The sequence below is a fragment of the Rhinatrema bivittatum genome, chromosome 7, assembly GCF_901001135.1.
Source record: "Rhinatrema bivittatum chromosome 7, aRhiBiv1.1, whole genome shotgun sequence".
NCBI lineage: Eukaryota > Metazoa > Chordata > Amphibia > Gymnophiona > Rhinatrematidae > Rhinatrema > Rhinatrema bivittatum.
The window spans coordinates 55,478,797-55,500,638 of record NC_042621.1 but is presented as its reverse complement, the minus strand read 5'-3'; the positions used below and the strand labels follow the sequence as shown (position 1 = coordinate 55,500,638).

Genomic DNA, 21,842 nt, shown 5'->3' with positions numbered 1-21,842 from the left:
TCTGAGAGATTCAGATCCTGGCTTAAGTGAGAGAGCTCATACCTGTCATGGTGTTTGCACAGCAAAAGGCAAGAAAAGAATGTGGTGGTGAAATAATCATATGGGTTAAATATCCCTATATATGTGTTTAGATTCACTGAATTATTAACGGTGTAATTGAGGTGGTGGGGGAAAGGTTAAGAAAAGTTAGAAACATTTAAAGCGAAAAAGACCCTATCATACCAAAAATGAGTTCCTGCTGTAAGTGACAGCCTCTTTGAAAATGAATCATATTGGGCCAGAAAGCACCCAGGTGATTTAAATGTTCAACAGAGCATTTCCAAACTTCAAGATGTATAGATAGTCACATTGTTTTCAGAATCAACCTGACCGTTATTTTAATTTTTTCTTGATGACCCCCACTTGAAAGTTCCAGTTTTTGCTAGAACCGTAACAGCAAATTGTTCAGAAAAGACTTAGGATCAGTGAGCGCGGCCTATCAGCTGTAAATCCTGGTTCTAATATCAGCCAAGAGAGTAAAGAACTTGATCAAGATTGCTGTGGGATCTGCACCGAAAACCTCTATCAGAATAGACTTAAGGAACCTAAATCCGTCTGCCCAGGGTGGGCATTTTTTCCACAGTCTGTTTCCTGGGTGCAAGGGCTGTCTGAGCGTTGCCCACCCTTAACCCAGCTAAAAGCATGTGCAGGGGTCCACAATGCCCGTCCTTTTAGCCTCTTGGGAGTGGGAATTCCCCAGGGGCATGTTGAGGTCAGGAGGAGGAATACAATGTGCCTTTTCTATTTGTAAAGTGTGTGCAGAGCAAGCAAGCCCAAAAGTCCACGGCTACCCTGTACCTGCCGCAGTTTTCAAAGGGAAAGAGGTACTTCCACATTGAAAACCCGATGCAAACACCGGGAAGTGGGGGGGAACATACCCGCGAACTTTGCAGCAGCGCAGGCTAAAGAACGGGGAAGACGGGAAGATGCAATAAGACACATTCAGCCTCCTGCAAGGAGTTAATAATGCGCAAGAAGTAAATGCCAATGACCCCTGTTACATGGTAGGGGCTGAAGGCCACCGGCGCCATTTTGGTTAGTGGCAGCCGATGACCTGGGAGCGGCAGATCGCTCCCGGCTCCCCGCTGGACCAGGTGTTTTTGTGAGGTTTTTTTTTGGGGGGTGGAGGGGGAGGTTGGGAGGGTGGGGGAGTAGCGGCATGTGGTCCCTGCCCCTAGAGTCGGGGCTGCGACCGGGGGCGGGCTGGTGGCAACACGTCAGGGGGGGGAAGGGGGGGCGGCGCAAGGCTGAAGGTGCCTAGGGTGCCGAATCCCCTTGCACCGGCCCTGGCAAGACCATGCTGGTTTCATGAAATCTTAGCTGCCAAGCAGTGGATCAGGTCTCACACAGGAGTCAATGGGAAGGGCCCTTATTGTAGAGAAGTGATTAAGGAATTGAAAGAAGCCTCAAAAGCTGAGCTTTTTAAATTGTATTTGAATGTGGCCAGAGAGGCGCATCATCAAAACCCACTTTTACAGGCAAGCTATGTAGCGGGGCTGATTCCTGCGACGCTCCTGGGGTTTTAACAGCTAGATACTATTTTTTCCATCTTGCTAACTGATATTCGTCAGCGTTGAATGAAACAGGTTTGGGTTTTTTATCCTTTTATGAATGATTTTTATGGGGGTGGCGCGTGTGTATTTGATCTTAACTTTGAGATCACTTTTTTTTCTTTGTCATTGTTAGATTTTGTTTTCCTGTTAGGGGCTTATGCTTAGAATATTCAGTAAGTCTAAATATAATATATATTTTTTTTTTTAGTTTAAATTGGGGAAACAGGTTTGTAGCTGGAAGTGGCAGGAATGCTAAAATCACAAAAAAATAAAATAAAAATTAGCCAGACTCGTGTATTGCCACTAATCCTAATGGTCAAACCTATGTAAGAACCTTTGTTAGCAGCAGCCCATTCAAAGTGGAATCCGGCCATGTTCAATTGCCACCAAGCCTGCCATGATCCTCGTCCTCTTCCTGTAGAAATTTCAAAAGTGTGGTTAGAAAATGCAATTTATTAGGGTCTTCAGAGTAATTGCAACCTGGGGATTCCCAAAAGATCTCTACGTTCATTATCCATGGTCATGCTGAAAGGGGAAGGCATAACGTGGAGTAATAAAAGGTGGTAGCTAAGTTAGACCTACTGCAGCTTATTTTCAGAGAGTTTAGGTTCATAACTTTTAGAATTAGGCCCCCAAATTGGTCCTTTTGAAAATTTGCTAGGGCTGTTTCCCTAAATTTAGGAGCCCAAAATGTGCGTGAATAGGGGGGGCTTTGTTAGGGCAGGAAAACAAAGTTAGGAGCTTAGCATTGATTTTGAAAACTAGTCACCTAATTTTGGCTCCTAAATCTAGGCAAATGAATAGCAGGCCTAACTTATACCCTGCTAAATTTTATATCAATTTTCAGCTGGCAACTTAGGTATCTAAGGATAAAATTATACCCCTATCTTGGGTGCCTAAATTTAGGAGTTCGGCTTTTTTTTTTTTAACTTTTTTTTAATATCGGCCCTGTTGTGACTTAACTGCAGACCTGCCTGTCCATGTGGTGGGTGGCGGGACTCCAGGCTCCTCCAGCCTGGTAGAGAACCCAAAACCTGGCCAAAATACAGAACGAACATCTTGGCTGGTGTTAAAGGAGATAATTTTCAGAGTCGTTTCCATGGGCTTTACGTGTAGAAACCAACCTGTTATGAAGTTGCCCTCCTGATATGCAGGTAACCTTGTGCGTGTTTGTGAAGCAGAGGTGTTTCCGAGAACAGGGCTGGGGACGGGTTTGCAGTTATGTGCATACTTTTACTTTACACCAAGTGCTGGATGTAATTGTGCGCCAACCTGTTGGCAGCTCTTGAGAATCGGACTTGGCTAACCCCTGCCCTAGAGATTGTTTCTGCAAAATTTGCAGTGTCCAGGCAAAAAATATCCAGATTAATTTCTGAGTCATTTTAATACAGCTTGGCGTGCCCTAAAGAGCTGTAAACAACTTATAAATAAATAGAGCCAGCTGTTGAGTGGGTTCCATTTCCTAGTTACTGGGTTCTTAATCATGGTCTAGCAGAAGTTATCCATCTAAATGGCTTTTGAATATTGACCTCCCCAAGTTCTGCTTAAAAAAAAAAAAAATTAAAAGACCTAGTTGGACTTCAATAGAGAATGCTGGTAAAATGAGAACATGGGCAACTTTTGCTAATTGCCTTTTCGTGCCCATTTTACAAGGACAAGGATGAATAGAACTTTTATTCTTTTTGGAACCAAGATTTATCTATCCTACCTACAAATGGAAATTTCCCTAGAAAAGTTTGAATTGAGAACAAACCATGGAAAGAAATGGGAAAACTGGGAAATACTTGATTAACAATGTACTGCATGATGTCCAGCTACATTTATTTATTTAATATATTTGCTTGACCAACCGTGAACTAATCTGATATGCAAAATTATTTATATCAAAAGCTAGTTTTTGCAAAAAAAAAAAAAAGAACCAACCTAAAATATGCTTATAAAAAGGGTCAGAGACTGTGACTATATATTGTCAGTAAGTGTAGAGAGCTGTGTTTTGACATGGCTAAAGCTCTTTTGGTTAGATAAACAAGTTTGCACATTGATGAATTTCAATAAGTACAGCACGCATGCATCAAAATTCCTAGTTTTCCTGACCTATATTTCCCCCCTCCCAAACGTATTTTTCCCCTCTTTACATTTCTAATTATACTCCTATTCTTTTCTCCCAGGACAAGCAGAATGGTAGTCCTCACATGTGATGTCACTGGACAGAGCCCTATCACAGAAAACTTTCTGTCAAGGTTTCTAGAAGCTTTGACTGGCACACTGAGCATGCCCAGCATGCCATGATCCCTCGAGCCACAGGGGTCTCCCTTCAGTCTCTTTTTTTCCACGCTGCAGTTACCCTTGCAGTTAGGAGCTCTGTGAGAATACTCACATAAATTTCCTCACGGAAAAATCCTTAAAATTCCTTCAGAAAAATATTCCCTTATAGGGGTCTCCCATCAGTAAATATTTTTCTTCGATTTGTTGAGTAATAATCACTATTCCCGGTCGGTACTATCCCACGGTTATTTTTCAGTGACCGCAAACGGTTGACAGTTTTTGGGCCTCTACCTTTGCCTTATGGCAACAGGTTTTAGAAAATGTCCAGAGTGCCTCTGGTCATTGTCGATAACTGACCCACATGTTGTGTGCTGTGCCTTGGTTCGGCACACGACGTCACTTCTTGCCCAAAATGTGCCGAGATGACTCCGAAAGGTAGGCGGGCTCGCCTAGATAAGTTGGAAACCCTATTCAAACTACAACCATTTATTTATTCTTGTTATTTGACGAAATTTTGTTGTCTATTTTATATATTTTCTTTTTTACATTTATTATTTTATTATTTAATATTTAATATTTATTGTTTACGTTCTTTTGTTCAATAATCTGTTGATTGTTTAATGTAACGCCGCACATTCTCTGTTCAATACACTGTCTATTGTTTAATGTAACGCCTTACCGGCGACAGTTTTGTTATATGGAAACCGACTTGATTTGATATGTAATCGAGAATGTCGGTATATAAAAACCCTAAATAAATAAATAAATAAATAACCAGTTCAACTGACGTCCACACAATCGTCACCAGCAGGGGCATCGAAAAAAGTGATCATAAAAAACCCGCCGGGAACGTCAGGGTAGCGGTGACTGTCCGTCACCGACTTCATCGAAGTCATCGACAACATCGACCTCGGCGCCTGGGAAAGACCGGGCCAAGCACCAAGGAAAACACCAGCACCGGGACTCTGTGCCCGTGCCGGCACCGATTCCGCATCGGCTTCGATGGCCATCGAGCCACTTGCGAAGAGGACACTGGTAGAGGAGCTGCTTACATCCTCTACGCCGGAACAACCAAAGTATTCCCCACCGATATCAGTGCCAGGTACTGAGCCCCCACAGGGAACTGTGGAGGAGCCAGTTACGCCTAGCCTGCCTCCCCCTGTAGCTGTGATATCAACTCCAGCTTTCAGGGAGGAACTGGATGGTTTTATCCACCAGGAGTGCTCGATGCCCTCCGTGAACTACAGCCACCGGTGCCGGCCCCCATACTGGCACAGACACCGGAGCCATCGATCTTCGCACTATTACTAACCAGGCTGGATACACTGATCGTGACCTGCCAACACAACCGGTACCACTGATGCCAAACCAACCGGTGCAGCCTCCGAAGGACCCGATTCCGATTCCCGGATCATCGGATGAAGAAGGCACCGATTCCAGCCCACTGTCACCGATGCCTCAGCCGAGGCCAGGTCTCTCGGGACCGAGACGCCCACAATTTCCATCGATGCCATCGGTGCCACCGGTGCCACCGAAATATCCATCAAAGCCATCGACTGATCCATCGGTGCCTTTACGTCCTACAACACCAGCCTTCCTTCCTCGTCCAGGATCTCGGCCAGAGACCTTCTCAGACACATGGAAAGACGTGGACACTGACTCTTCTACAAAAGATATATTGTCAGAACCCTTTCCTCCAGAGGAAAGGAGAAAGTCTCCCCCAGAAGACCTCTCCTTTGCAAAATTTGTAAGGGAAATGTCAGAAACAATCCCCTTCGATCTAGTTACAGAGGAGGATACAAGACACACAACTTTGGAGGTACTTCAATTTGTTGATGCTCCAAAGGAAGTCGTGGCTATCCCAGTACACAAAGTACTGGTAGACCTACAGCATCGACTTTGGGAACATCCCTGCACTGTTTCTCCAGTGAACAGAAGAACTGATGCAACTTATCTAGTTCAGCACACACCCGGATTCCAAAAACCACAACTGCCCACACCAGTCAGTGGTTGTTTAGTCAGCACAAAAGAAATCAAGACGACTTCATCCAGATTCATCAACACCTCCTGGCAAGGATAAAAAAATTCATGGACATTTTAGGTCATAAAATGTTTCAGGGCTCAATGCTGCTGTCAAGAATTGCTGCATACCAACTCTATATGACGCAGTACCAGAGGAACCTGTGGAAACAGGTTCAGGAAGTGGCAGATACTCTTCCTCAACAGCAGCAGGACAGTCTTAATGCCATTTTACATAAAGGCCTTGAAGCTGGAAAGCACGAAGTCCATGCGGCTTACGATTCCCTCGAAACAGCCTCTCGTATGTCAGCAACAGGAATCAGTGCCAGGAGAAGGGCATGGTTAAAAGCCTCAGATCTCAGGTCCAGGACAGACTGGCTGACTTACCTTGCACCGGGGAAAATCTATTTGGTGATAAAGTACAGGATGCAGTGGCTCAATTGAAAGACCACAATGAGACCCTTCGCCATTTATCCATGGTCACTACAGAGGTCCTCTCTTCTGCCAGAAGGTCATCCAGAAAAGACCCTAAGAAGTGTTTTTATCGCCCACGCAGGTACTACCCACCTGCACCTCAGGGACGGACAACTAGGCCATCTCAGAGAGGACATCCTCGGCAGCCTAAAGCATCCAGACCTCAACCTCCTCCACAAACAGGCCAAGCATCTTAATTTTGAAGCATTTCCAGAGGACAGCAGCCCCTCCACAAATCCAGACCCAGATTTGCCAGTGGGAGGTCGAATTCATCATTTCATAACCAATGGTCTCAAAATTACCGCCGACCAATGGGTTATTTCCATCATAACCCAGGGATACCGTCTAAATTTTCTCATGGTACCCCAAGATTCACCACCCAACCCACTGTGGATACACAAAGATCACACAACATTCCTAAAGTCAGAACTATCCACCCTTCTGGGCGCCAGGACCGTGAAACCTATTCCTCCGATCTCAGCAGGGCAGAGGGTTCTACTCCCGCTATTTTCTCATTCCAAAGAAAACAGGAGGCCTACGTCCCATCTTAGACTTCCGTAATCTCAACAAATTTCTACAAAAAGAAAAGTTTAGGATGGTATCCTTAGGTACCATACTTCCCATTCTACAAAAAGGAAATTGGCTCTGTTCTCTGGATCTTCAAGACGCTTAAGCTCACATTCCAATCTTCCCACCTCACCGCAAGTACCTGCGTTTCATAGTGGGAAATCAACATTTTCAGTACCGAGTTCTGCCTTTCGGACTTGCCTCGGCACCCCATGTATTTACAAAGTGCCTAGCAGTGGCTGCGGCCCATCTATGCAAGAAAAGCATTCACGTTTTCTCTTACCTGGACAATTGGCTCCTCAAGAGCCAATCCGAGCAAGGAGCTCTCGACACTCTCAAGCTCACTATAAATCTGCTACACTCGTTAGGATTTCTGATCAACTACCAAAAATCCTACCTAATTCCATCTCACCTGACTTTCATCAGAGCAGATTTGGACACTACAGTAGCCAAAGCCTTCCTGCCCAACAACCGCGCAGATACACTTTCCAAACTAGTGGTATCTCTGCACGGAAAGAACACAGCCTCAGCCCTTCAATTTCTAACATTGCTAGGGCAGATGGCTTCCACTGTCCATGTCACTCCTATGGCCAGGCTGGCCATGAAAATAACTCAATGGACTTTGAAATCTCAATGGCTCCAAGCCAATCAACTGCTTTCATCTCAGATTCAAATAACCCACCAGTTGCATTTATCACTTCTATGGTGGATGAACAAGAACAACTTGCTAACAGGTACCTCCTTCCAGCAACCAGTTCCACAAGTAACTTTGACCACAGATGCATCCACCTTGGGTTGGGGAGCACATGTAAACAATCTTCAAACTCAAGGTACTTGGGACAAAGCTCGAAGCAACATTTCAGATAAACTTCTTAGAGCTTCGAGCAATACGTTATGCATGCTATGCGATCAAGAACTGCCTTTCACACAAGAATGTTCTCATTCAAACAGACAACACAGTTGCTATGTGGTACCTAAACAAACAGGGAGGCACAAGCTCTTATCTCCTCTGCCAAGAAGCCATGCAGATCTGGGGCTGGGCCCTATCGCATTCCATGTTTCTTCGGGCCACTTATCTGGCAGGCATACAGAATGTAGTAGCAGATCGCCTCAGCAGACAATTCCATCCCCATGAGTGGTCCTTGGATCCTGCGGTAGCGACCAGAATCTTCCAATCTTGGGGTCAACCAATAATGGACCTCTTTGCATCCGAACTGAATCACGAAGTGGACAGATTCTGCTCCCTGCACAAGCAGCGGAACCAGTTAGCCATGGGCACCTTTGCTTGCCCCTGGAACTCAGGCCTCCTATACGCATATCCCCCGATACCGCTCATAGCCAAGGCTCTCGTGAAGCTACAACAGGACAAAGGGTCAATGATACTCATAGCCCCGTATTGGCCTCGACAAGTGTGGTTTCCCATACTTCTCGACCTCTCGATCAAAGAACTATTTCGCCTGGGCACTGCGCCCACTCTCATCACTCAGAACCAAAGCATATTAATGCCATCCAAACCTTCAGACCCTATCCCTCACAGCTTGAATGTTGAAAGCTTGATCCTTCAACCGCTCAACCTTTCATCTGATTTCTCTCAAGTGTTTGTAGCTTCACGAAAGCCTTCCACACGTAAATCCTATTGTTCTAAGTGGAATAGATTTACCATATGGTGCACGCAAAAAGGTATAGACCCTCTTTACTGCCCCACTCCACATTTACTAGACTATCTCTGGCACCTATCAGACTCTGGTCTCCAGACCTCTTCGGTGAGGGTACACCTGAGTGCCATCTCAGCGTACCACAAGGAAGTAGGGGATGCCCCAGTAACAGCGCAACCCCTAGTGTGTAGATTTTTGAGGGGTCTATTTCAACTTAAGCCCCCTTTATGGCCACCAGTCACTGAATGGGAACTAAATGTAGTATTTACATGGCTCATGTGCTCCCCGTTTTGAGCCTATAGATTCCTGCGATGTTAAATTTCTTACATGGAAAGTTCTCTTCCTAGTAGCTATTACATCTGCTTGAAGGGTTAGTGAGTTACAAGCACTTGTTACATACTCACCCTATACCAGGTTCCTACATGACAGAGTGATCCTCCGTACTTACCCAAAATTACTTCCCAAGGTAGTTACTGACTTCCACTTGAATCAGTCTACAGTCTTGCCCACATTTTTCCCAAGGCCTCACCAAGGCGAGAAGGTCTTACACACTTTGGACTGTAAATGTGCACTTGCATTTTACCTAGATCGCAAGGCAGTCCATAGAAAATCTACCCAACTCTTTGTTTCTTTTGATAAAAACAAACCAGCAGTTGCAGTGGGCAAACAAACTCTCTCCAGTTGGCTAGCAGGCTGTATTGCATTCTGCTATGACAGAGCAGGCCTTCCTCTTCAGGGAAGAGTAAAGGCGCATTCAGTAAGAGCCATGGCAACCTCAGTAGCACACTATCGTTCAGTACCGATTGCTGACATCTGTAAAGCTGCAACATGGAGCTCTCTTCACACATTTGCAGCTCATTACTGCCTGGACAAGGAAGGACAACAAGATTCAGCCTTTAGACAATCTGTCTTAAAGAACTTATTTCCAGTATAATCCCAACTCCTTCCACATCCAACCTGCTGTGATTTCAGGCTGCCTCATTTTTCCCAACAGCACACCAGTTGTTGTGCCTGTTGCACAGGTTCTGTGCTGTTGGTCCATTAAATATGACTCAGGCTGTAGCTTGCTAATCACCCATATGTGAGGACTATCATCCTGCTTGTCCTGGGAGAAAGCAGAGTTGCTTACCTGTAACAGGTCTTCTCCCAGGACAGCAGGATATATAGTCCTCACGAAACCCACCCGCCACCCCTTGGAGTTGGGTCCGAAACGTTTTACTATTTTATTTTTCGCTCGCACTTATTGCTACAAACGAGACTGAAGGGAAGACCCCCTGTGGCTCGAGGGATCATGACGTGCTGGGCATGCTCAGTGTGCCAGTCAAAGCTTCTAGAAACCTTGACAGAAGGTTTTCCGTGATAGGGCTCTGCCCAGTGATGTCACCCATATGTGAGGACTACATCCTGCTGTCCTGGGAGAACACCTGTTACAGGTAAGCAACTCTGCTTTATCATATTGGGCTGTTGAAAGAAAGCTTTTAATTGTCCTGGTGGCGGGGGAAGGAGCAGGAAGCAGTACAAGTGATAGCATGCTGTATTTTTTGTCCCTTCAGATTATGGTTGAGGTTAAAGGGGGATTGGGTGGGAGGGCGTGGCTTATAGGAGTGGGTGACGGTCCTTGGCTAGGAGCCACAACTCACATGCCCCCCTCCCCTCCCCTCCCCAAGTCTGGCCAGTAGGTGTCAGAGTTTAGGAACAGCAAAGACTCCCTCCTCCCAGGGCCTGTGACCACTGCCCCCTGGAAGCAGAAGCCCGGCTCAGGAATGAGTTTGGGTCTTCAGTGTGGCAGCGCTTGCCACCGGACCTCCCATGCATCCTGTTCAGTTTCCTGTTTGATTTCACGAAAGCTGCACTGCAATTATTCACCGATTAAACAGGTGCCACAGATCTTCTGTGACCTCTTCTGGAAACATTCACACATCTCCATCACTTAGTATCCAAGCAGCCCTACTGGAACTTTTTCAGGACTAATATCCACCAGCTAGCGTCATTTAGCACCACTTGTGTATGAAATGATGGCTAATGTTTGGTAGCTGTGCTCTCCCGAGTGCCATATAAAGAGTTTTATATACATATAAAATATACATGCATTGGATTTAGTTGGATACTATGAAGAGTTGTTTTTTTTTATGCATTCCAGTTGCTCAGATTCCTGACCTGAGCCCTCCCTGCTTTTTTTTTTTTTCTTTTCATTTTGAAGCATGGGAGAAAATAACAAAGTACTTGTTTTCCACCATATAATTTACTGTATTTGAGGAAGTTATTAATCTTGTGAAGGGAAGCTAATTACTTTTGCATTAACTGTAGTCAACAAATTTTCAGCAGATGCATCTCATAAGAAGACAGATTTTTTTTTTTCTTTTGCAGCTATGCAACAAAGCATTTAATGTAAAAGTTATTAAACCACTTATCTCTTGCAGACTTTGACAGGCCTATTCACGTAGGCGGTGTTAATGCTCTTTATTGTGCGGTAGCACACTTTAGTGAATGGGGCTGCTAGTGTGGTGCCTGGCAGAGTATTTTTGAACCAATATTTTATTTTTTTTTTCTGTTTTATTTTTCACTGTTAGTTTGTAATGAAGTACAGACAGACTCTTTGCAAACTGTGGCACGTTTTTGTCGAGCCACTGTTAAGAATCAATCACAGCTATTTTATATCAGCTTTTGAGAACCATTCAGGTCTTTTTTTTTTTTTCCGCCTCCTAATCTCTGCCAGAGAATGATATTCTCACTCTCTTGGCATTCACCTTTTGCTAGAGTTAATGAAAGAAAACTAAAGCCCATACGTTGATACATCAGCTTCACTGCAGTGATAATCAAACTCCATTCCCATTTCTGCAGAAAGTCATAGCACACACATTGGAATTCCTCAGCATCTTAACCAATGTGATTTGTAAGCAGCAGTAATTCTTTATTCTCTTGTCGAGGTTCGGCCTTTATTCTTAATTTTGTACCATTTACATATTTCTGCAAATTCTTTGAGAGTAAGAAACAGAAGTTCATATATTATATCACAGTGCTCAGTTTACCCATTAGCTCAGCAGTAATTAACTTGTTGGAGCTCAGAGCTTCAAAAAAATAAATGAGATTATTTGTTTGAGATGCCAGCAGGTCTGCTTGGAATGACATTTAAATTACATAATGTAAATCAGTTTGACCTGCAAGTCCTTGTCATTATTTAGTGACATTTCTTACAGGATGAATTGTTTGCAGGTTGAGCAGCCCAGTATCGAGCTTGGCAGAAAGCTATAAAAACAAATTATCCTTTCATTTTATACATCATTTGTTCAGGCATTTGTAAAAATTGCTTCATTTTCATGTAATAGAGAAGTGTCATTCAGGGGCTTGGAGCACATTAGCTACATAATATACAGACTGCAGCCTTTAGGAGGGGACAGAATTAGAAGGAACATCCTCGCATCCAATTGTCCACATCAGGCTGTGTTCTGTACATTGCTCATTTCCTCCAGAAAGTTTGTTTTTTTTGGCTGTTTTAAAATGTAGAAGGAACATAAAAGATTTTTTCCATTCAAAACTGGTCTGCAAACCTTTTTTTTGTCATGTTAAATATCACTTTATCCAGCTTTGAGTTCAGCATGCACTGCAGTACACTTTGAAAGATTGTGATTACAGCTGAATTCAGAAATATGCATTCCTCTGGGAACAGTAAATACGTAACGAGCATTTTGCACGTTAGGACATTGTGCTATATCAGGACATTGGGCTACATCAGGAGGCTGAACAAAAAAAGACTGGTTAATTTCACATACAATGTTTCTACCACGTAAAAACTTTTAATGCAAATCCTTCCTCCCCGTCTCTTCCCACAAAGACACTGACACAAATGTTGGCTTTAACAAGGCCGCAGTTTATTCATCACATCAAAAACCAGAGCCTGACACAAAACAACATGAGATCCCCTCAATGTTACCCCCACCTCCGCTGTTTACCACCTCTACCCCCCCCCAAGGGATATGCAGCAAAACATGACAACTCTCCAATGGTCTGACCGCCGTCGATTGATCCTCCCTGCCACAACCCCAGTAGGGAAAATCCATAGCCTGACCAGTGACCACACTGTCCTTGGCTACCTCATGTAGCAGCCCCCCCAGCTATACATGCCCTCGCCTGCCCAGGTCAGAAGCTCCAGTTGTCAAGCACAGCTTGGATTTACTCATTGTGACATCACCTAAATCACCCCCGTGAACAGTAAACACAGAACATAAGAACTGCCATACTGGGTCAGACCAAGGGTCCATCAAGTCCAGTATCCTGTTTCCAACAGTGGCCAATCCAGGTCATAAGAACCTGGCAAGTACTCAAACATTAGATAAATCACAAGCTACTATTGCTTATTAATTACCGTAATAACCGTTTATGGATTTTTCCAAACCTTTTTTAATACAAGATACACTAACTGCTGTAACCACATCCTCTGGCAATGAATTCCAGAGCTTAACTATGCGCTGAGTGAAAAAGAATTTTCTTCGATTTGTTTTAAATGAGCTACTTGCTAACTTCGTTGAGTGCCCCCTGGTCCTTATATTATCTGAGAGAGTAAATAACCGATTTATATTAACTTATTCAAGTTCTTTCATGATTTTGTAGACTTCTATCATATCCCCCCCCCCCCCCCCCCCCCCCCCCCTCAGTCGCCTCTTCTCCAAACTGAACAGCCCTAACTTCTTTAGTCTTTCCTCATAGGGCAGCCGTTCCATGCCCCTTATCATTTTGGTCGCCCTTCTCTGCACTTTCTCCAGTGCAGCTAGATCCTTTTTGAGATGCGGCGACCAGAATTGCACAGAGTATTCAAGGTATTTTACCGGTATATATTCTACAATTTATAGCCCATTGATCCACAAATCTCATTGGGTAACAAAGAGCATACATCAGAAAACAATGCACACATAAAGGGAGGGAGAGTGGGAGCAGTAAAGAGCCCGAAGTGCCTCGCGAGCCGAGAGAGAGAAAGCAATGGCTTTCTAACGGGCACAACATAAAAAAAAAGGCACTCGACTTCTGCCCCCTGCCCCTTCAAAAATATACAGCCGGGAGGGTCCATGATTCGGAGCCTTACTCCACCCGGCTGCAAAAAAGGCCAAGGGGGGAGGGGATATGCCCACACGCCACCATGTTAAGGGCAGCGGGGTGGACCCCAACCTTGAACTAACTGTTTATGAAACTGTCACTTCTAAGTTCACTGGGTCTTTTCCTCGAATTCCAAGTGACTTGACCTTTTGAGGAGAGCCCATTCTCTCAAGCGGCAGATCAAATAACTGAATTTGGGTGGGGCTCAGAATGGTGCCTGAGCAGCCCTCTGGATTCAAGGGATAAAGTTAAGCCTCTCTCACTGCTGTGCTGGACGTGGGTGCTGCCTGGCTTGTAGGTGGCACTTAAACGGTCCTGAAAAAACCCTATGGTTTGCATTTGCCCGCGGGCTCTGCGTGTCTTGTCTTGCTCTGGGAACAGTGTTTTAGGGTGTAAAAGGGGGGGGAAGTATGCTTGTCATTTGTATCCCCAATGTAAATGCAGAGATTTCCTTACCAAGGTACACATTTGTTTAGGTCAAACACTCCCAGAAATGCTGTGTTTGCCGGGAGCATGCAGCTGTTGGCAGGTGTCAAGCTGTGCACCGGACGAATCTTAACCAACCACCCGCATTACGAAGACAAGAGCCTGAGAGAGAGAACAAAGCAGGTAAGAAGCTTTAGAGCTGCCCTTTGCAATATTTATCTTCTAAATAACGACTAAAGACCAAGTTTATCCTTCAAATAAGGAAGGGCCTGGATGTGAACTGTATAGGAAAAAACCAAAAGTCAGGCTCGCACATTGCCTGCTTCCTGAAAGTAGTCTTAATTCCTTAGGTTCACATTTTATCTAAATTTGTCTTTTTCCTACAATCGTTTCTTTCTTATCTGGGAACTATGACTTGTTAGAGACGACCACATTCATTCTGCAGATGATTTAAAATGAGAAATCATGCAAACTCCAGTTTTAGTTACTGAGCCATTATTGACCTTGGATCTGTCTCTGCAATATTTATTTATTTATTTATTGAAAGAAACCAACCAAGAAGCTCCTGCGAGCACGCGGTGTGTGGGTATACCGTTCCCCTCTCATTCAGCAGGTCCCTTTAGATGGCTGTGTTTCACCTGATTGACAGGTTTATCAGATATATGCAAAGAGATCCCCTGAAGAAGTGCACAGCATACTGAGGTCCTTTGGCACAGACTATATGATCTTGGAGGACAGTATATGCTATGAAAGGAGACACAGCAGAGGATGTCGTTTACGTGACCTGTTGGATATGGATAATGGCCATGTAAGTACTCCAAATTCTAAGTGATCGCCTCAGGATTGTTTTAGGGGAAAATTAAAATAAATGCTGAAGGGCATATTCTTTTCCATGTTAGAATACTTTGATAGAGATAACGGGGCTGACATTCAGCTGCTGAGCGGCTAATTAAGTTAGCCGGATATACCTATCTGGCTAATTTAAGTGGGATATTCGGCGGTGCGAAAGCACCATTGAATATACAAGGATATCTTAAATTAGCCCAATAGGTATATCCGGTTGACTTTAGACTGCCTTCAGCTCAACCAGAGTTAGCTGGATGGATAGTTAGATGGATAACTTTCCAGTTATCCATCTAAATGGCTTTTGAATATTTCTCCCCAATAAAGTAAAATCATCTACTTCAGGAAGACAGCATTACTAAAATGTGGAAGGGTCTGACTAATTTGTTAAACCAAAGCAGCCATGAACGCCCTTCCCCAGGCCATTTTTTGCATGTACGAGATAGTCAATCTGACTTGATAATTAGAACTTTTCTGATGTAGACAGACCTAGCTGCATGGGGATATGTTTCTTTCTTGACAGTGACAATAAGGCCTCCTTAAAGCAGGAGATAATCCATCTACGACACGAACATACTTATCACTCATATTCCTTATGGGCAAGATGACCTCTTGTTAAAATGTCGATACCAGACCACAGCATTTAATAATTGTAAAACACCATGTACCCTCTGCTACGCTCACTTAAAATATTCTATAATCACAACGTCATCTGCACATATTATTATTTGAAGCCCTAATATAGCCAAGCTACCTAAAGTCAAAACAACTTTGTAAAATGTCCGGCAGGTCAAGAGTCCAGCGAAAGTGTCAGCTGTTTTCCTGTTTGAATTGTACTTGCCTGGGAGGCATGAGATGTGCATCTTTTAGTTCTGGTCTTATGTCCTAAGCTGATGGCCAACAAGGTCAGCGTTATCGCAAACTATTGCACAACCATTTCTTGCAATCACATGCCAATACACACATCGGGTTAACAGTTTCCAGTTTTTCATTTTAGCTGCCAGGGAGACTGATTTTTGTGGAAAAGTTGTTAAGTGAGGGCGCACTATCTACTTTAACAGGGAAGTGTCAGGCTTCTGGGTGGTAAATAAACCCGTGCTGTCATAAACTTTGAAGGTTTTGTCTAGGGCTGAGCAGAGAACATCCGCATACCCTTATAAGTGATTACGCTCTAGCATTTATAGAATATTGTCTTATATATCTAAAAAGTTTTGTAATCCAGATAAAAATTTGGTTTAGCTATGAAAAATGAACCTGGTCTGATTGCCGTGCTCTCTCCCTTTGAGGCTAATAAACTAAGGTGTGCCGAAATTCATGCAGAAGTTGTAATTTTATGCCCCTAAGTTTTCTAGTGGACCTCTTAAGCAAACAAGTCTGGTAGACAACATATGCGTAGAAGTTTTCTATGGCCCTCACTGAGGTGACGTTATCTTTTTTTTTTTTTTTTTTTGCAAACACCAGCCTGCAAGGGCCTTATTGCGTGTATTTTAGCACTATGGACATAATGAGCTGCTTTTCATGCTTTTGCATCACAGCAGCTCATTAACTTAGAAGCGGCACGACCTTTTGCAAGAGTAAATGTTTGCACCATATACACATGCAAAAGTCCAAGAAGCCAATGTTTTTATGCACGCAGGGTCCCCCATCTGTGAAAACCTTTGCACTTTGGTGCGATGGCCTTTTGGATTTTTTTTCTGTCGAACAAGAATTTGGGGTAAAGATTCTGCAATGCCTTGCAGTCACCTCTTCAGTTAACTTGTGTATAGCAACACTTAATAGCTGAAGAAATGTTTGGTGCCTGCTAACCACTGGTCTACCAAGACTCATTTTCCATCACGTACGCTTGATTTAAAACACTGCATGCAAAGAGTAAGACCGGGATGTCTGTCTTCAATGTCTGCATAGTACAAAAGAGGTTTTTTAAAATTTTTTAATTTTAATGATAGATCATGGATGGTCCAGGAGAGAATGAACCAGACTTGACACCTTCACCTTTTCCTCGTTTTTGTGATGAAATCAAGAGAGACCTGCCTTCTTATTCCACGTACTTTACCCCAGTGTTTAAAAACAAAACATTTAATGTTTACAGGCTGGCTAAAAAGAAATAGCATACATGTCTATGTACTTTTTTACTGCAATGGATTGATGCTGTAATGACAACATTGAGTGATTGTTTACTAAAGTGTTGTTTTTTTAATAGTGTTTTACATTGGATGTATTGGGGTTTTTTTTAACTGGCTACCATGCTTGCTTTAACCAAACTAATTTTGAATAACTTGTTCAATATAGGAAATGACCCCTAATATTCCTTTATAGTTTACTGCAGAATATATGAGACACAGGTTGGCTACAGCAGTGTTATGGAAAGGTTACAATGTACAAATCTGATCAGATTTTTGGATTTTGATTGTAACTTGATACCAGTTGATGTGTCATGCATATTGATCTTTGCTATTGTTATGTGTCAGCTCTGCTTTGGGCATTGAAAGGACCACTGGGACTGTAGAAATAGACTACCAAATATTTTTATTTACAAATAAAATTTGCCAGAGGACCTTTTTGCCAATCTGGTACAGGATCACTGTGTATTTTTCGAAATGCTAATATTGAGGCACATTGGAAATGTCCAACAGTTGGGTGAAACATCATCTTCAGTTCAAGCAAATAAAATGCATTGAACAATAAAATAGACATTTTTGTTTTGATTTTGACGATATGATTAATCTATAGAGAAATATATATTTGCCCTTACAAACACTGGCTAGACAGTTGATTAGATTTTTTGGCCCATTTTAAAGCCATTCAATTCAGTGGTTTGTTTTTTTTTTATGACCTTTTGTATCTTTCTCCAGCCTACAAAGCTGGAAATGCTTTACTGCCTTTAAATGTTTCCTAGAATTGAGTTGTTGCTACCATATTTTCTCTGCGCTGTTCCATTTTATTAAGCAACTCTTAATTTTACCTTCGACCTGTTGCAGTCTTCAAGCTTCAATCCTTTTCTGCTATTAAAAAGTTAAAAGTGTGCCCAAGTGCCTGCAGATGTAACTACCGTCCGTTCACAGTGATTGCTGCTCAGCTGCATTAATGTGAAAGCCTTGCAAGTGCTTCTCGTGCATGTACAATTTAAGTAAAGCAAAGCTGTGCAGTGAGATTTAATGTCCTGCACTGAAACTTCAGTGACTTTGAAAGAAAGGAATGGCAAACTGGAAAGCACAGAATGAAAAACCCTTACTCTCTTGTATTGTAAATAAGCAGATATGATTGAAAGAGCCATAGGGCCGTCCTTTCAGTTGCCAAGAGTCTGACTCCCATGATGCACCACAGGTGCAGTACTGGATGTACACGTGACTGCCTGGGACAGAAAGGGAGGACTCTGATTGAACACTTTTTTTTTTTTTTTGTTCTTGTCCTGGAAAAGGATGATTTCTAAGCACATGCTGAGAAATGGTTATGCCTTGAAAGAATGTGCTGAGTTGCACGTTGAAAATAAAGCAAGCTGTCTGGAACAAAAGCGCAGAGGCAGTAACTACAGGTGACTGTTTTAAAAAGCCAGAGAGCAACTCCTATAATTACTTAAAGTTAGATTTGTTGTTAGAAAAATATATTGTGCGATCTTTGTGCTCGGCACACATTTCTGTGGTGATAGCTTGCGGCAGGAAAAAAGCATATAAAGGACTTGGTAATGATCCATGCTGAAGCAAATCTTTTGGTCAATAAAGAAGCATTAAGTGACATTCAGAAATGTTTTTGTATCCCAACAAAACATGTGCCCAGCTATGCAAGGGTATATGAATCAAGTCCTGACCACACTTACGGCCAGTTTTGCTCTGATAAATGTAAAGTATTCTAAAAAAAAAAAAAAAAAAGCGTCAAGAATTTTTTTTTTTAAGCTGAGTTTGATGACAATACTGGAAATAAAAACTTGCTATTTTATACAGAATTACTTTTCATGGTGCGTGAATATTCTCGTTTCAAACACAAGCAGGGCCTTAGCGCCCAATGTAAACTTTGAGTGCAACTCTGCTAATGTTTTGGAGAGTAAGGGACTTGTTGCTATTACCCGCGGCAAGTTGTGTAACCAAGACCCACGGAAAAATAAGCGCGTGGATGCTGCATGCACACACTTTTTTCTGCGAATAGGGGAGAGGCATGCCTGGCGGTGGCGATTTTTCTATGCATGCTTTTTTGATTGAGATGCGTTCATGTTCATTATCTTGGGAGAGCGGCACGACTCACATCGCGGGTGCAATTGCGCGCTCGTAGTTTCTCTGGGATCATTTTCAAAGAGATGAATGTGCATACTTCCACTTTGAAAATTTGAATTGCATCGGGGGGGGGGGGGTAAACGCTGCCTGCCGACCGCACCGACTTATTGCGTGAACAGTTGGCCTTACCTTTGTGGCTGGCATGCTCTGGCCGGCCACCGTCTTCGGTGCGGCAGGAAGCCACTGAACACCCTGCGGCAGGACGCTGCCGGTTCCGGCTCCTGCCTGCTCCCCTTAGGCGCGCGCCTGACATCAGGCCTCTTAAAGGGACCGCGGTGCGAAAGTCCCCGCAGCCTCTGCTAATGATGTCGCGTCTTCCCCCCCTATTTAAGGGCATCTCTCCCGATGCATGCTACCTCAGCAACAGGTCCCACTTACGTTCTGTAGTGTGTGTGTGTGTGTGTGTGCTTCCTGCCTTCGTCCGCCCAGCCTGCCACAGCCTTGTTCCTCCCTTCCCTCCCCCTCAGATGGTTTACCTGGTTTCGACCCTTGCCTGGACTCTCCCCAAGTCTTGATCGCTGCCTGCTCCTGTCCACGACCCTAGCCATTCCCAAAGACCTTTCGCCTGCTGGCCCCTGCACCCAAAGGCTTAACCCGAGTGGAACGAGGGCTGGCAAAGGTGAAGGTCCAGACAGGTCTCTGCTTCGTCTGGGTCCACCTGCTGGCAGTGAGAACCTGCAGGTAGAGCCTGTCTCGCCTCCAGTCCAAGGATCCACAGACACAACACACCTGAATATTAAGCCCTTCATCTGTATTTGTGTGTATATATGGGTGGGTAGGCCAGAGGAGACCACCATGAAGAAAAAATACAGCTGAGAACAAAGATAAAGATCATCCTGCAGCCAAATCACATGGTAATAACACTAACAGAACTTCTTTCCAAGCCCTGCGCATCAGCACATGTAGGTAGATTTGGGGAAAAAAAAATATATTCCTGACATGATCCTCTTAGACCACCTGAAAATGTGGTGCGGACAAGGCCCCTAAAATAAAAAGTGCCATGTTGGCCAGTCCAGACCTCTGGGCAGTACCCAGCAGGCCCCCAAAGAGTGGCTCCCTTTCTTGTTGCCTGCTCCCAGGCAGAAGCAGTGGCTTCCCTCGAGTCTGCCTGCCTAACAATTGTTTCTAAGCGTTTTCTTCCCAAGAACTTGTCTGAACTCCTTTTCAGCTTGGTATGCTGGATGCCTTGACCACATCCTCCTGCAACAAATTCCACAACCTAGTGAAAAAAAATATTAGCTCCAGTTTATTTTAAATCCACCTTTAGTGCAAGGACTCTCTCTGAAACTATCTGAATGAGGAAATAACTGTTCCCTGTTGCACCCCCTCATGCTTTTGTACACCTCTCGTCATATCCCTTCTCAACCATCCCTTCTCCAAGCTGAAGAACCCTAACATGTTTAGCCTTTGATCATCAATAGGAAGCCGTTCCATCCCCTTTATCATTTTCGTTGCCCTTCTCTGTACCTTTTCTAGTTTCGCAAAGTTTTTTTTTTAAGGGGAGGGTGGTGGTGACCATTTCTGAATCTCTCCCGCTACAGGTTATGTCCTGCCTTGGCTTTATCTAGGAACCTGGCTATGCCTCCGTTGTGTGTTCCCTGTAACATTGCTGTAGCAAACTGATATCCGTCATTCTGTCTGTTTATAGTTTTATGTAAATTATGTATTCTCTTATCTACCCAGCCCTGAACCTTCCTGGAAGGGTGGGTAAAATTAAAATAAAACAAAACTGCACAGAGTGCCGAAGCTGAGGTCTCACTGATCTGGATAGAGACATTACGATCTGTACAGTTTTGTTCTCCATTCCTTTATGAATAATTCCTAATGTTCTATTTCTTTTTTTTTTTAATTTGACAAATTTTATTAAAGACAAAATAATAACAATAATGCAAATTTGGTCCGTGTATAAAAATCATTAAACAAATGTAGCACAATATAAATAAACCTAATATCCCTTAACACATAAATCGGTCTTTAGAAATATACTTCATCTCCCCCCAACCCCCTTCCTCCAAAATCGGCAAAACCTATTATTATTATTATCATCATCGATCACCAAAGAGATTGCAGCTGGAAAACCCGCCTGAAGGACCTTTAGATATCTTATCTTTATTATGTCCCCCTGAGGTAAACGAAAGTGTAACATGGGAAGGCGGCAAAAAGATTCCCCGAATCCAAACATCAGTAAGGAAGCCCCTTATCCTCACTGACCCTCCTTAAAGGCTAGAATCTCGCCACCAAATATAAGCGGACCACACTTTATCAAACTTTGCCAAAGTATTCCTTTGATGAGCGGTGATCTTATTCGTGCAGTATAAACTGTGTACGCGGAAGAGCAAATCCTGTAAGGAAGGAACCTGGGAAGATGACCAAGATCTAGCTATCTCGCAATGCACCCATTGTATCACCAATTTTTGCTGGAATTTACCCCCTTCTGGAATGGGTACAAAGGAGACAACGATGTAATCGTAAGGTCTGGCATTCCTTGGAGCCAAGGAGACCTCTTTCCAAAACCTTGAATTAAGCGGTCAGTCCCACCACAAGCCCCCCCAACTCCTTCCAGCATCTATCAGGAGCAGCCAGGGAGCAATGGTGTAATCTAGCGGGGGTATAATACCATCAGAATAGATACCTGAACAATATTAATG

At 43.6% G+C, this 21,842-nt stretch overlaps 1 protein-coding gene across 10 annotated transcripts in view; it reads left to right on the top strand.

The window, feature by feature from the left end:
* The window catches only part of DPY19L3 (dpy-19 like C-mannosyltransferase 3), a 109,712-nt gene extending 90,917 nt beyond the window's left edge, over positions 1–18,795 (top strand). For 9 of the 10 annotated variants that reach the window (XM_029608422.1, XM_029608425.1, XM_029608423.1 and 6 more), the window contains 3 exons: positions 14,137–14,269; positions 14,736–14,894; positions 16,876–18,795. In XM_029608422.1, coding sequence (XP_029464282.1) covers positions 14,137–14,269; positions 14,736–14,894; positions 16,876–17,037 — 454 coding nt within the window. In that variant the 3' untranslated portion in view covers positions 17,038–18,795. The remainder of the gene's footprint in view (positions 1–14,136; positions 14,270–14,735; positions 14,895–16,875) is intronic. The other variant, XR_003857695.1, reaches the window with a different exon arrangement.
* The last annotated feature ends 3,047 nt before the right edge of the window (positions 18,796–21,842 follow it).